Source organism: Ruditapes philippinarum, unplaced genomic scaffold, assembly GCF_026571515.1.
Source record: "Ruditapes philippinarum isolate M1 unplaced genomic scaffold, ASM2657151v2 ctg4059_1_1_1_1, whole genome shotgun sequence".
Taxonomy (NCBI): domain Eukaryota; kingdom Metazoa; phylum Mollusca; class Bivalvia; order Venerida; family Veneridae; genus Ruditapes; species Ruditapes philippinarum.
This window is the reverse complement of record NW_026859597.1, coordinates 115622-128379: the sequence shown is the minus strand read 5'-3', so window position 1 is coordinate 128379 and position 12758 is coordinate 115622. Positions and strand designations below refer to the sequence as shown.

Sequence of the window (12758 nt, the reverse complement as noted above, 5' to 3'; positions counted from 1 at the left end):
CAAAAAGAAAAAATAGTTTTGCAACTTCATTTTCATAATATGCTACACGAATTTTTAAAACTTAGGAAATATCAATGATAAAAAACATACATTAAGAAAAATATTGAAGGTTACTGAACGAAATGATTAAATGTTCCGTTATTTTAAATGTCTGTTACTTTGAATTGATAAAATACATTTATAGAAATGAAGTGACTGACAATTATGAATAATTGGTATATAATATTGACATTTTTACGCCTTATGCATTGATATTTTAACTACAATGAGTTTTTTGTTTCTTATCCTGAATAATATTTTTTATAATATTGCACGTTCTGTACGTCGCTTTTTCATTGGATAATCGTGACGTTATATTATATGTTATTTTGTTTTGGAGTGATATATGTGGATATATTACCTGTCAGATTTTATATCACCCGAGCCGTTAGGCGAGGGTGATATTTTATCTTAGCAGGTAATATATCCACATATATCACTCCAAAACCAAAATAATAATGTTATTACCCTTCCCCTGCCGAGTTAAGACGATTTTAAAATAAATCATTGCTACTTCAAATAAAACGTCGAAATAAGATGCCCTTTAGCGTACCCCTTCATCACTACATGACGTCAAATAAATTCATACATATATTCTTTCGAACACAAGAGAAAAAAGGAGCAGTCTGTTGAACGCACTTTTTTTGGAATTAATTATCAAAGCTTCTCAAGGTCATATTTTTTTTCAATACTGATGAGAATATGTATGATTACTCTATTTTGGTAAATATTATCATTTGACAGTTAAAAGTGCTTGCAAATCGGAATTTACATCGCGTTAAAATCAAACCGTACTCCATAGCGCATATTGTTTAGAGTTGGTGTACCCAACGGGGTAATGCAGTGTGTATATTTCCCGTCTGGCTCGGTCTTATCAATTTCTTTCGGTGATAAATATCCAATCAAAAAAAGCGGAAAAATCTGGAAGGGTAATAAAGTTTTATATACACGACTGCTGCTGATTTATGAAGAAATCTCGATTTATTCCTCTAAAAATGATGCTTGCCCTATATTATAAATTCGTTACAGATTATTTCTGACAAGTTATATGGCCGTATATAAACATTTGTTTGCAATATAAACCTCGCCTGGTTTATATTTACAAACAACCATTCATTAGGACCATATAACTTGTCAAAATCTTTACAACTAATACTGTAATATATTCTCAAAAGTATGGACATGATGTTTCGATTAGGCCAATTTTAGTTCAGATTTAATTCATAAACTGAATATAACACCACGTAATACGCACTTTCTTATCAAATGTCGTAAGTTTTGACGATTACAGAACTAATTAATATGGAAAAAACTGGAAATTTTGGCTTACCAGATTCAATAAGATTACAGAGTAATTTGAGAGCATTCAGCTGCAACGGTTCATCTTCTCTGTTGTTTGTCATAGCCTGTAATACTGCATGAACACCTCCATTCTTCAAGATCCGGAACTTGTTATCTGGAACTGTTCAAAGTTCGAATGATTTTACGGTAAGAAATAATTATGTTAATTACTTATTTTCTATGTAAATGGATTGATACGATGTGAGTTCACATTTAAATAAACATAATAATATTAAGTATATTTTTATACTTTTTTTGTTTAACAGCGCACCAACACAATTTAAGTTATATGGCACCTCACCGGCTGGAGCTGAAAAATGCTTAGACGCCAGTTATTCAAACTCATACGATGAAGCAGGGATAAACAGTGGCTAAAATTCTGAGGCCTCAACCCTTAAAGACAACCCCTTAACCACAAGGGACATATTTTCATACGTTTGATACAGTAACAATAAAAAAGGCATTTCGGACAATGAGTAAACAGTTAAACATTGACACAAAGTGTGTGTCCATGAAAAAAACAAAATTACCATTTGCTGACAGATTCGTCAGTGCCATACAGCCAGTGTTCTGGACACTTAAATTTCGTTCAATCTTCAACATGCAGGCAATGATGGCCTCTGAAGCTCCCATGTCTTCGGCATACTTCCGGAAGTTTACTGCAAAATATTATTACATATATATTGATACATACTGGCCTGAATGACTTTTTGAAAGCTGTGATGTATGGTGGCTAATGTGTGCCATTCTTGTTTTTTATTAAATTCTGGAAACAAAGTGATCCTTCGGAAGCATCAATCACAACAAAATAACATAAGAATTGGAGATTCGGTTTGATTGAGTCTGTACATGAGGGATAATGAATAAGTGCAACATCCCTCACGCCCCCTAGCACCGGCTTGAGTGGTACTCAATTCTCAATTAATTGAGACAATTAATTTTACAAATTGAATATAACTGAGTATAATGCGGATTTTCTTCAAATGCCGTAAGCTCTGTTTTTTAATTAACGTTATATATGGCAAAAAAAAACTGGAGAAACAGATTCAATAAGCCAAGCGAAAAGTCGAGAATAAACAAGATAAAATGGCGGGGTGGCGGGACGAAAGCACGGTAATAAGCGGAGGCGCAGGGAAAAGTTAAACTAATAAATCATCGTCTCGCGGGGCACAGGATGAGATTAAAGAAATAAAACGGCGGGGCCGCGGAGCGAAAACATGCGTTTTTCGTCTTTTTTATTCTCGACTTTCCACTCGGCGGAGTCGCGGTGAAAACACGAATGTCACAAATCAGCCACCATAATGATGACCTTTATCATTCCAAATAGTTTTACCACTTTTGAAATCATTTACACTGAATTTTCCTTACAAGTAACGAACTTTTACCATTCACAGAGACACTGATGTTTATAAATTGACGAAGATTTACCATTAACACTGATTTACAAATTTGAAAACCCTTAACACTGATTGTCCGTTATACAAAAACGATATTATGTATGGATTTATCCCATTAATGTTTTAGATTGACGAAGACTTACCGTTCACACTAATGTTTCCTATAGTTTTACAACTGTTTAGTTGTATGTCAATATTTTCCTCGTATGTCCTCATTAATTCAATCAACGTTGTTACACCATTCAGTCGGATAACAGTCTCATGTACGCATTCTTTAATAAACAAGAATAGTTATCATTTAAAATGAGTCATACCTTAAGTCAAATAAATTAAAAGTATGATAGCTCCATGTCTTGTTTTCTTGAGACTTATATCCCAAAGTCGATATTTAACAAAGTTAAATTAGCATGTAATACGTTTGCGATTAGCATGGATCCAGACGAGCCTGCGCATCCGCGCAATCTGATCAGGATACATGTTGTTCGCTTACAAAGTAGAAAAACTGAAAGCGAACAGCATGGAGCCTGATCAGACTGCGCGGATTATTATCATTATTATCATTATTATTGTTATTATAATCATTATTATTATTATTGTAACAAACATATGGCTGTCTTTAAAAATCTGTGCTCAACGTCAAAATTATTGAGCAACTGGCAACTTCCTAACTTAAAGAAAATTTCAATTGCGAAATTAAATATGTAATGTTGTAACCTTTGTAAGACACGAAAGTGTTGATGGCGTAACAGATGTGTTCCAGCAATTCCACATTATTTGTAAATATACTGCAACAGCCCAGTAAGATCTCTACGGCTTTCTGACTGTCTTCATCACTTAAACGAGACGCTGCAAGACAAACATATGAAAAAATATTTTAAAGTTTTATAGTCCTCATTGAAAACTATTGCCCGCCAAACTGACTATTGATACTTCTATGATATAAAATCATTAAATGACAAGTGCAATGTATATTCAGATAGATCCAAATGAAACCATCTTGAAATATGCCGGTGTGTCCCCGTAAAGGAACACTGTTATAGCTTACCACACATTTCAGATTTTAAATAATTAAAATCTTTGTGACAGAAATATTTCAAATTAAAGAAAAACACCAGGTTATTTTCATAATTATGAATAGGAGGGTTTCGACTGTCACTTTCTTTGAAATTTTATGCTGAGACAGAGTTCCACTTGGCCATTTGACGATTAGTCTTTTGTCTATCTTGGTATTTTTAATTTAAAAAACATTGTGTCCAACATTGATCTGTCAAGGATCAGGTCCATGACACTCCGACTCGAATCATAATTATTTACACTTAGTTATGAAAAGTAATGAAACAAAAGCTATAATATATACATATAGAGCTTTAGTTTAATGTTTATACTTAAAACACCATTTCTAAATAAGGTGCAAAACAACATGTATAGTTGCAAAGCAGAAAGGCAATCTAGAAATGTGGTTATCGCAATGCATGAAGGCTTCTTAACATGTATATTGCATATTATTGAAATGAATTGAAATAATAAATTTACTGAAAAACAATGTATTTATTTCATTCTATTGGAAAACTTAAAATAGTGTTGCAAATGAAACCTATTGAAATATATAGATGAACGTCACATAATAAGTCCAGAGTCATATACCAAACAAAACAAAAACAAAAAATGAATTACCTAATACTACAAGATTGCATAAAGCCCAGCATCCGTATTCCTGAATACATTCCACGTGCGGAAATGACGTCATTGTTTTCAGCAGCATATTGAAAGCGTCTTTTGACATCAGTTCCATACACGCACAATCTGAATGTACAATATAGTCCTAAAACTGACATATAGATTTTTAAGGTATGAGGTATCGGTATTTTATCTCTTACAACTTTTATAACATGAAGTCGCTTTGTTTTCCACGTTATGGGACCGTCACACCATGTTCTGGTCAGCGTTCTATGTCGTTTTGGATATCGTTGTAAGTAGCCCATGGTTGCTTGGATAGCGCCATAAGAACGTTGTGTAAACGACAATGAACTTCTGTAATCGCCGGGAATCGGTATAGATCGCTGGTCCGGAAAAAAGTTTTGAACATGCACAAAAGTTTTCACTCAGACCAGCGTTCTTCAACGTTTAAATTTCAAACGCTGAAGAACGTTTAAGGCAGCTTGCTACTTTCCGATCGTATCATATCTCAGTTCTTGATGATTTTTGGTGTGCAAATAGAATCTATGTATATATGTAAGCTTGACTTCCGCAGCATTATTTTGTAAAGAAAAGGCGTGACTATGACGTCAAAGCGCCCTCTATCGTCGGCGTATGAATTGCGACATTTATATCGATAAAACGGCCTGTTTCTATCAATTCTCGTCCGTTTTTCTTCATTTGAATGGAACGTTTTATTCACTTTCACTGAGCGTTGCACACGTTCGTCTTTCGGTAGTCAGCCGTTCCTCAATCGCTACTTGGTTGTTACTTATCGTTTGCTTTGCAGTGAACGACTCACTGGCGACTCTAACGACCGCTGAACGGTCTTCAAACGCACAAAACGTGTGACTAAAGGTAAAGGAACGTCCTTTTTGCGATCATTGAGCGTCATCTGTGCGTCATTAAATCGTTTCACGAACGACTATGCATATGTAAAAAAACAAGGTTCATTTGATTTTGTGCGACCGTAGAGAACACATTCCATGGAAGATCCTGAAAGATTTAGAAGGCTATATATGTTTGCTATATAGCCAAGCATCAAGTAGATATACGGAACTTTAACATAGCTGAACATATCGGGGGAAATCACCAGCAGAGAAAACCCCGACATTCATCCAAAGAGAAGAAGACCACGACAATGACGACAGTGTTGGACTAAATCATAAATATAAAGAAGTCAAGGATTTGGATTTTTTACAAAATGTAGCTAGTAAAAATCCTCATCCCAATTTTTTTCCTTGTTGTCATGATGCTGACTATTCAAACACACAACAACTGAATTCACTATGAAATTTCTAGCGCTCTGTACCCGTTAAGCCGTAATTTACGCGTAAGTCGCACGCTTACAACGCTCGTCAAGCGTAGACAAATAGTTCGTCCCACACCAGTGACACGTTAGCACACACTTATCGGTTTCAGACGTATCCTACTTCGTCGCTGTTTCACGCTCCCCGTGCGTTTCACACACGCTAGTTATGCGTTAGACGCACGTTAATCAAACGCTAGATGTGTCAGCTTCATTCAAGAACGTTCAAAAATTGAACGATTGAAACGTTCAGAGAGCGTTGACCAGAACGTCATGGTGTGACGGACCCTTAATACAAACATTTCGTATTCCCATGCAATATATTGAGGATATTGATTTGAGTGTAAATGAGTGTAAGTTCAATACTGAATTTATTGCACGAATTGAATAAGATTACATTATGCGAGCCTCTGGCTCAAACAGTGCAATAAATTCAGTATTGAACTTAGATGAATTTAATATTTTATTTATCACATACCAAAATAAAGACCGTTTAAAGTAAAATAAGAGCCATTTTTCATTGACGAGCCTATAGTATAACGCTAACATTTAGCGCGTCTTTACACTATGTTTGTATAACGCTAATGACGTCATGTCTAAATATATGCACAGCCGTGCAATACCATATTTACGGAGTCGCAAAATCGGCACAGGTGTAATAAAACATCATCGTAATTTTGCCTTTTTTATTATATTGCAACTTATGTGAAATCCTATAGATATAAAATATGAGATAATTGAAATCCATTCTAATGTTCATATGTATACATGTATCTTTCAAAATAAACACCACACTAGATCTAGTATTTGTAGCACGTAAAACATAAGTAAAAGGTTTCGCTGAAGTCCATTATATATTATATTCCGGTAAGATTGTAAAAAGTTTTATAAACTTTTTTAATTATCATGAAGTGTACTCCCATCATAGTGGTGGTACGTAAGTATATATGGTAAAGACCCATGCATGATCCAGACCAACGTGTTTGGGTTAGGATGCAAACTATGTAACAATTTTGGGGAAGAGATATTTATTCAATTTTTTTCTGTATTATACTTGGTACAGTTACTTATTTTAAAGATACAACTTTAGTACAAATATGTTGACTATTTTGTATTCCAATCTTACCCTAGTTCTTTTTAAAGAAGGTACTATGAATAGTTCTGCTTGAAATAGAATTGAATAACCCATACCATGATATACAATAAAGCCAAATACTGTATATTTTGATTAGAAATGTTATGACGTCATTTAAATTATAACTCCACTATTTCAACACTATATTCACCTATATATATTCGTAGTAACTACTGTAACAAGTATCTATATTTACAGTGCATCATGCCTGGTAATTTTTACGTATAAGGCAATTATAAGAAATCATCTGTACCAATGGTAAAAACGCGTTGGCCGTATGTCATTTCTCTCTCATTAAAAAGCCAAATAACAATATAGTAAATTATTTAAAGAATTCTTAAGTACACAAGCTATAACTCAGTTACAAATGTCATAACCTATAAAATTCGGGCAGATTAAAAAAAGTGAATGTTTCCATTTTAAAATCGTCCGCAGTGATGTCATTTCTATTATACAAACAAGTACTTAATAAAATAGTTTAGATAATTCTTTGTGTATACCCTGTACAACTTGAATATTCTGTTTACCATTGCCTCGTATCATAAAAAACCAAACAACTAGACTGTAAGTCTATATGGCGTCACAAAATTTAGTTGTTTTAAACATAGAATCAAAAGAGCATATTTATCAAACTTAACGTTAATGCTTTTTTAAGGAACCAAGTAGAATGTACGTTGAAGAGCCAATTAAACATTTATCTACGTAACAAGTCATGTGTTCATCGTTTCTATCACACAACACAACTTTCAAGTTATTTTTTGTAAAGTATTTAAGTGCATAAAGGTCAATTTTAAACACAAAGAAACTTAACTACAAAAATAACCAGGCGCATAGTTGAGATAAGGCCTCGAGAAAGAAATATCATTTGATCTTTCCTTTGTTGACTTATGTACATAATGATGTATTAATAGAAAAATATTAGCCAATGACGCTCATAGATAGAAAATTCAAAATCGTGACTTATTGGCACAGCAGCCATGTAATTAAGTAAGAATTTTCCCAACAATGCGCCTGGAATAGCACATGCAAAATCCATGCAGAATTACTTGGACACAAAACATTAGCTCTTCAATATACACTCTTACCCGATCTAAAACATCCGCGGCTATTTCTAGGTAATGTCATGAACATTAAACGTTGTTGCTGAAAGTACTCTCTCCAAAATAAGGCTAACTGAAGGTCATCAGCCGTTGGTACACAGTGGCTGTCAATTTTTGTGCCTGCAATGATACCTCATACTGTCTCAGATATATCGCCTTAGTTTTATATTTATGTAATAGTTATAGAATATATTCGAGGACTTTACCGGCTGGTATCAGGGGTCAATCATAGGAAAGTAATCGAGACGGAACGTCATTAACCCATTACTTCATGAGCATTTTGTGAAAAATGGCTGTTTTCATTGAAAAGTCTCCCGTTACAAGTTCAAATTGCTATAATACTATAAAAACTGCTTCAACACTAATCAAACTTGGCACAAATGTTGACTGGACCATTGCCCTTGCAACAACATGCTCAGGCTTAAATTTTCTGTTACCATGGCAACGAGGGGACATCTCAAAATTGCCAAAAATCACCATTTTGCGTTGATTTTTTCCATTATAATTGATTTCAAAGTGCTGCAACTTCTCAATGGATTGAGATAGAGTCAAATGCTTTTCAGCGTTGGTTCCACGTTACCTCATAATCAATCTGGGGTCATTTATAGTCTCTCACAAGTCCAAAATTTTCTTGGCGATGAGGGGGACTCCCGCCCCCCTTCAAACCCCCCAAACAGAAGGGGGCACATCCCCCTTCTTGCAACCCCCTGATGTATCTTTTGGTTGGGGGGCCGCGCCGAAAAAGTGGTCACTTTTTTAACAACATTTCTCAAACAAAAACAAGTGTTAAGGGCCTAAATAATGTTTTTTTCACCATTTGAGACAACAAAAAGGGGGGGTGAAAAAGGCGTTAAAAGGCGTGTATATGAAGTAATGGGTTAAGAGCAGCCCAAAGTTTTCCAGAGAACGCCGGTTGCGGCAGTCATGTGATATCGTGTCGTTGTTACTGATGATATAATTAGTGACGGCGAAGACGATGAAGACAAAGATAATTACGTTGATGCATTTGTTATTGTTTTAAACCAGAAAATGTGTCATATGATATGGGACTCCAGCCACCTTGTTAAGAGATAATTGTCGTCTGCTTCTCAGGTACGACACTTATTTCTCTCCTACATAGAGGATTATTTACGAAATAATTAATAATATTGTATAGTGAAGGCAATATCTTAAATAATATTGCTGAATAATCTTAAAGTATAAATGTAACTTTAAACGTTGTAAAGCAACAAAATAAATGTGTTACGATCTTCCAAGGCGTATGAGTCAAACCATAATGCGCGGCAACTATAGTTTAGATAAGTGCTGGGAACCGAAAGGTCAAAACGCATTTTCACCATTGAACAAACGGATGGGAATTTTTTAGAAAACATTGTAAGCAATGGACAAAATGATGTATGTCAATACCTACAGTCGCTCAGAATCAAATTTCAAATATACATGTATCTTACAAGCTGTTATGATGATTAACGCAAGAATCGCGTACCAAAGAAATATTACATACAAACAAGCATGAATAAGTTTAACATAATTAAGTCAGCAACAAATGAAAATCTTATAAAATCTGTATATGTATTTTTGTATTATGGTATAAAAAAGGATAACAATATCTGCAAAATATCTAATATGAAAAATGCTTCACTAACACTATATATACAGTATATATAACAGTATAAATATTAATTTGTTGTATGTAAATAATTGATATGTTAATTGTCATTCTGTAAATATGTTGTGCCTCATATTATTGCAAGAGCTCGAGTCCAAAAAACAAAAACATGTCAGTGTCAAAACAAGATCTAAGTTCAAGTAGGATTAGATTGCACATAATTGAGCTGAGTCACGACAAAACCAACATAGTGAGTTTGCGACCAGCATGGATCCAGACCAACCTGCGCATCAGGGCAGTCTGATCAGGATCCATGCTGTTCGCTATCAGTTTCTATACTTGCAATAGGGTTTGTAAGCGAACAGCATGGATCCTGATCAGACTGCGCGGATGCGCAGGCTGGTCTGGATCCATGCTGGTCGCAAACTCATTATGTTGGTTTTGTCGTGACACGGCTCATATGTTTATATGACAAAACGTTTTATTTGTTAAATATTTAAAAAAAAAGATTTATGAATCAAACAACATGATGTTTACCTGACCGTGACAGGCTGGCTAGTGCCCAACAACAACCTTCTTGCAACGCCGCGTTGTCCGAAAATGTCGTCATAACTGTCATGATAGCACACGTGGCTCCAGCTTCCGAAACCGCTTGGCACGTGTCATCTAAACGATAGAAACGTATAGTTTTTAAAATGTTTGCGTTTGTCGGGTAAGAGAGATGTCATTTAATTTTAACCCTTAACCTCCGTTACCTGCTAATTTTTAATATAGCCTTATTCATTTTTTTCCATTTTTTGAACGGTCAATTATCATTTTGGTGATGTCAAGATGAAATTTTGAACTTGGTCAGCCAACAGTTTAGGTACTGGTTAGCCCGCATGGATGCAAAGGCTAGTTTGCTAAAGGCCAGTCACTTTTGTTACTGCAGAGTAACTTATGTTTAAAGCTTTAACAAGCCTTTCATTTTAAATTGTCAAAATTTACTCATCATGTGGTGAAGAAGTTTCAACAATCTATTAAGTGACACAACTTTCATAATGAAGTATTTATAATAATATGTATGTTGATGGTTACTGAATAACAAACATATTTTAAAACTGAACGTTGGTTATTTTATTATCTATTACAATAGAAAGCCATGAAAAACGGGGAATTAAATATTAAGAAACAAAAGAGTTTTACCGTGGGAGGCGAATGTCCCGAGTGCCGTACAACAATGTTTAAGAATGTCGGTGTTTTTATTGTACTTTGTCATCATGGAAATAATACTGTGCACTCCCCCAACATACATCAAAGATCTCGCAATGTCACCTAAAATGTATTAAAATGCATGCGTTTAATAGCATAGATATTAAAACCTAAGATAAACAACAGTATAAGGGTGAAATTATCAACAATTTTAAAAACATCTTTTTCTTTTCATGTAACAATTACTCTTTTAATGTAACTTATTTGATTCCCTTGTAGGAAGTCTAAGTATATTCCAAACATCTCTCGTACATTAATTTAAGGATGCTTATATTTCTATGTTTTTGGTGTTTATAATAGATATATAAACAGCTAGAAGAGGAAAGCGGTTTGACTGGTGTAGTCGTTGTCCTGCTTCTCGTATGCTTGTGCAAGTCGTCTTAATACTGTATACGTATAAAACTGCGTAATAGAATTCTAATAAATGTTGTATGATTCAAAAACATTGGGGTACACCGAGCTTGTACCTATCGAATTGGTCTGTATTTTTTCAGTTCATATCACATCATAATTATTCAATTGCGACAAAGTACATTGGTACGAGTTAGACTCGAATGTAGCACGAGCATGTACGAATAAAGCACGGATATACTCGGTCAAGCAAATTGAACACGATTTGCATACGAATACATACGGTTCCAAATACGGTCTAGTACGGTCTGGTACGATAGAATGCGACGTTTACTCGATTAACTTTACTTTCACAGGGATTACACAGGATTCCGTCGACTTTTGTTTGAGTTGTGCTCGACTTATCACACATTTTGGTATGTTTTGATATATATTGACCCATTCTGATGGCTTGGCTTCATAAATTTTTGAACTTTCAACGAAGAACACCTATATATGTGAATATTGGTTATAATTATAAAACAATGCCAGATGTAACAGATGACAGGATAAGAAAATTAAAAAATCATCTGCAGGAACAGAGGTTTGGAGTGGTCGGCGGGCCTGGATGGTCCTTTTTGTATTCCTCCTCTGCGAAGGAAACTTTTACTTTGCATGCATTCTAGAATGTTGCAGCAAGTACTGCGGATAGATCTAGCAGTTGAGGGTGGCAGCAGGTAGTTGTGGTTTTCGTTGTACAGTTCGTGCTGATGTAGAGGCCGTGTAGGACCGTATACGAGGCCGGGTGAGACCGTGTATACCCGTACTATACCGTGTATGCCATGCATGATTCGTACTTGAACCGTACTGGTCGTTTGACGATCGTATGAAACCATGTGTGCACTCGTGTGAATCGTACCGTGATCGGGTGACAGTCAATGATGGATGGACAGTCTCGAACGATTCCATACGATTTATATACAATCTTTACACGGTAGGGATCACTCGTGGATTAGAATTCAAATACAGTTGTTGTCTCATACGGTCTCACACGGTCTCTAACGGTCTTGTACGGTCGCTTATACGATTATACACAGACATGACATTCGTACCAGTTTTTTTAAGTTTTAAAAATCATACACGGCTTACACGGATAGACTCGAATGGCCTGAGTGTAATTCGGATAACGCTACAGCTGGTTCGGTTGCATTTATGGTTTACGGGGTGGCCAAGTATAAGCCGTGTGTTCTGTTGGAGACGGCTTTAGTCAAGGTCCTACCTGATAGAACTAGATTGCCGACAACAACGCAACATTTTTCGATAATTGTGACGTCATTTTCGTGACGTGCCATCGTGGTGAGGAAATCTGAAGGATTAACGCTCTCTGTCAGTAGGTCTCTCCATTCATCTAAAACAGATAACAAAAAATAATTTAGTTATACCGATTATAAACAACAATTTCCTCAAACTCATCGAATCAGGTACCTTCTTTTCTGTACAGAAACAATCATATGTGCATGTGCGTTTAAAGTAAACTTATAATTGCGCTATG

The 12758-nt window shown here is 35.2% G+C and overlaps 1 protein-coding gene across 1 annotated transcript in view; it reads right to left on the bottom strand.

Annotated features, from left to right (window-relative positions):
* Positions 1 to 1369: 1369 nt before the first annotated feature.
* The window catches only part of LOC132757202 (uncharacterized), a gene marked incomplete at its 3' end in the record, with an annotated part of 43544 nt that continues 32155 nt past the window's right edge, over positions 1370 to 12758 (bottom strand). The window contains exons 8-15 of the mRNA XM_060748409.1: positions 12486 to 12614; positions 10811 to 10939; positions 10163 to 10291; positions 4452 to 4580; positions 3492 to 3623; positions 2921 to 3049; positions 1911 to 2039; positions 1370 to 1501 (exon numbers count right to left, since the gene is read on the bottom strand). Coding sequence (XP_060604392.1) covers positions 1370 to 1501; positions 1911 to 2039; positions 2921 to 3049; positions 3492 to 3623; positions 4452 to 4580; positions 10163 to 10291; positions 10811 to 10939; positions 12486 to 12614 — 1038 coding nt within the window. The remainder of the gene's footprint in view (positions 1502 to 1910; positions 2040 to 2920; positions 3050 to 3491; positions 3624 to 4451; positions 4581 to 10162; positions 10292 to 10810; positions 10940 to 12485; positions 12615 to 12758) is intronic.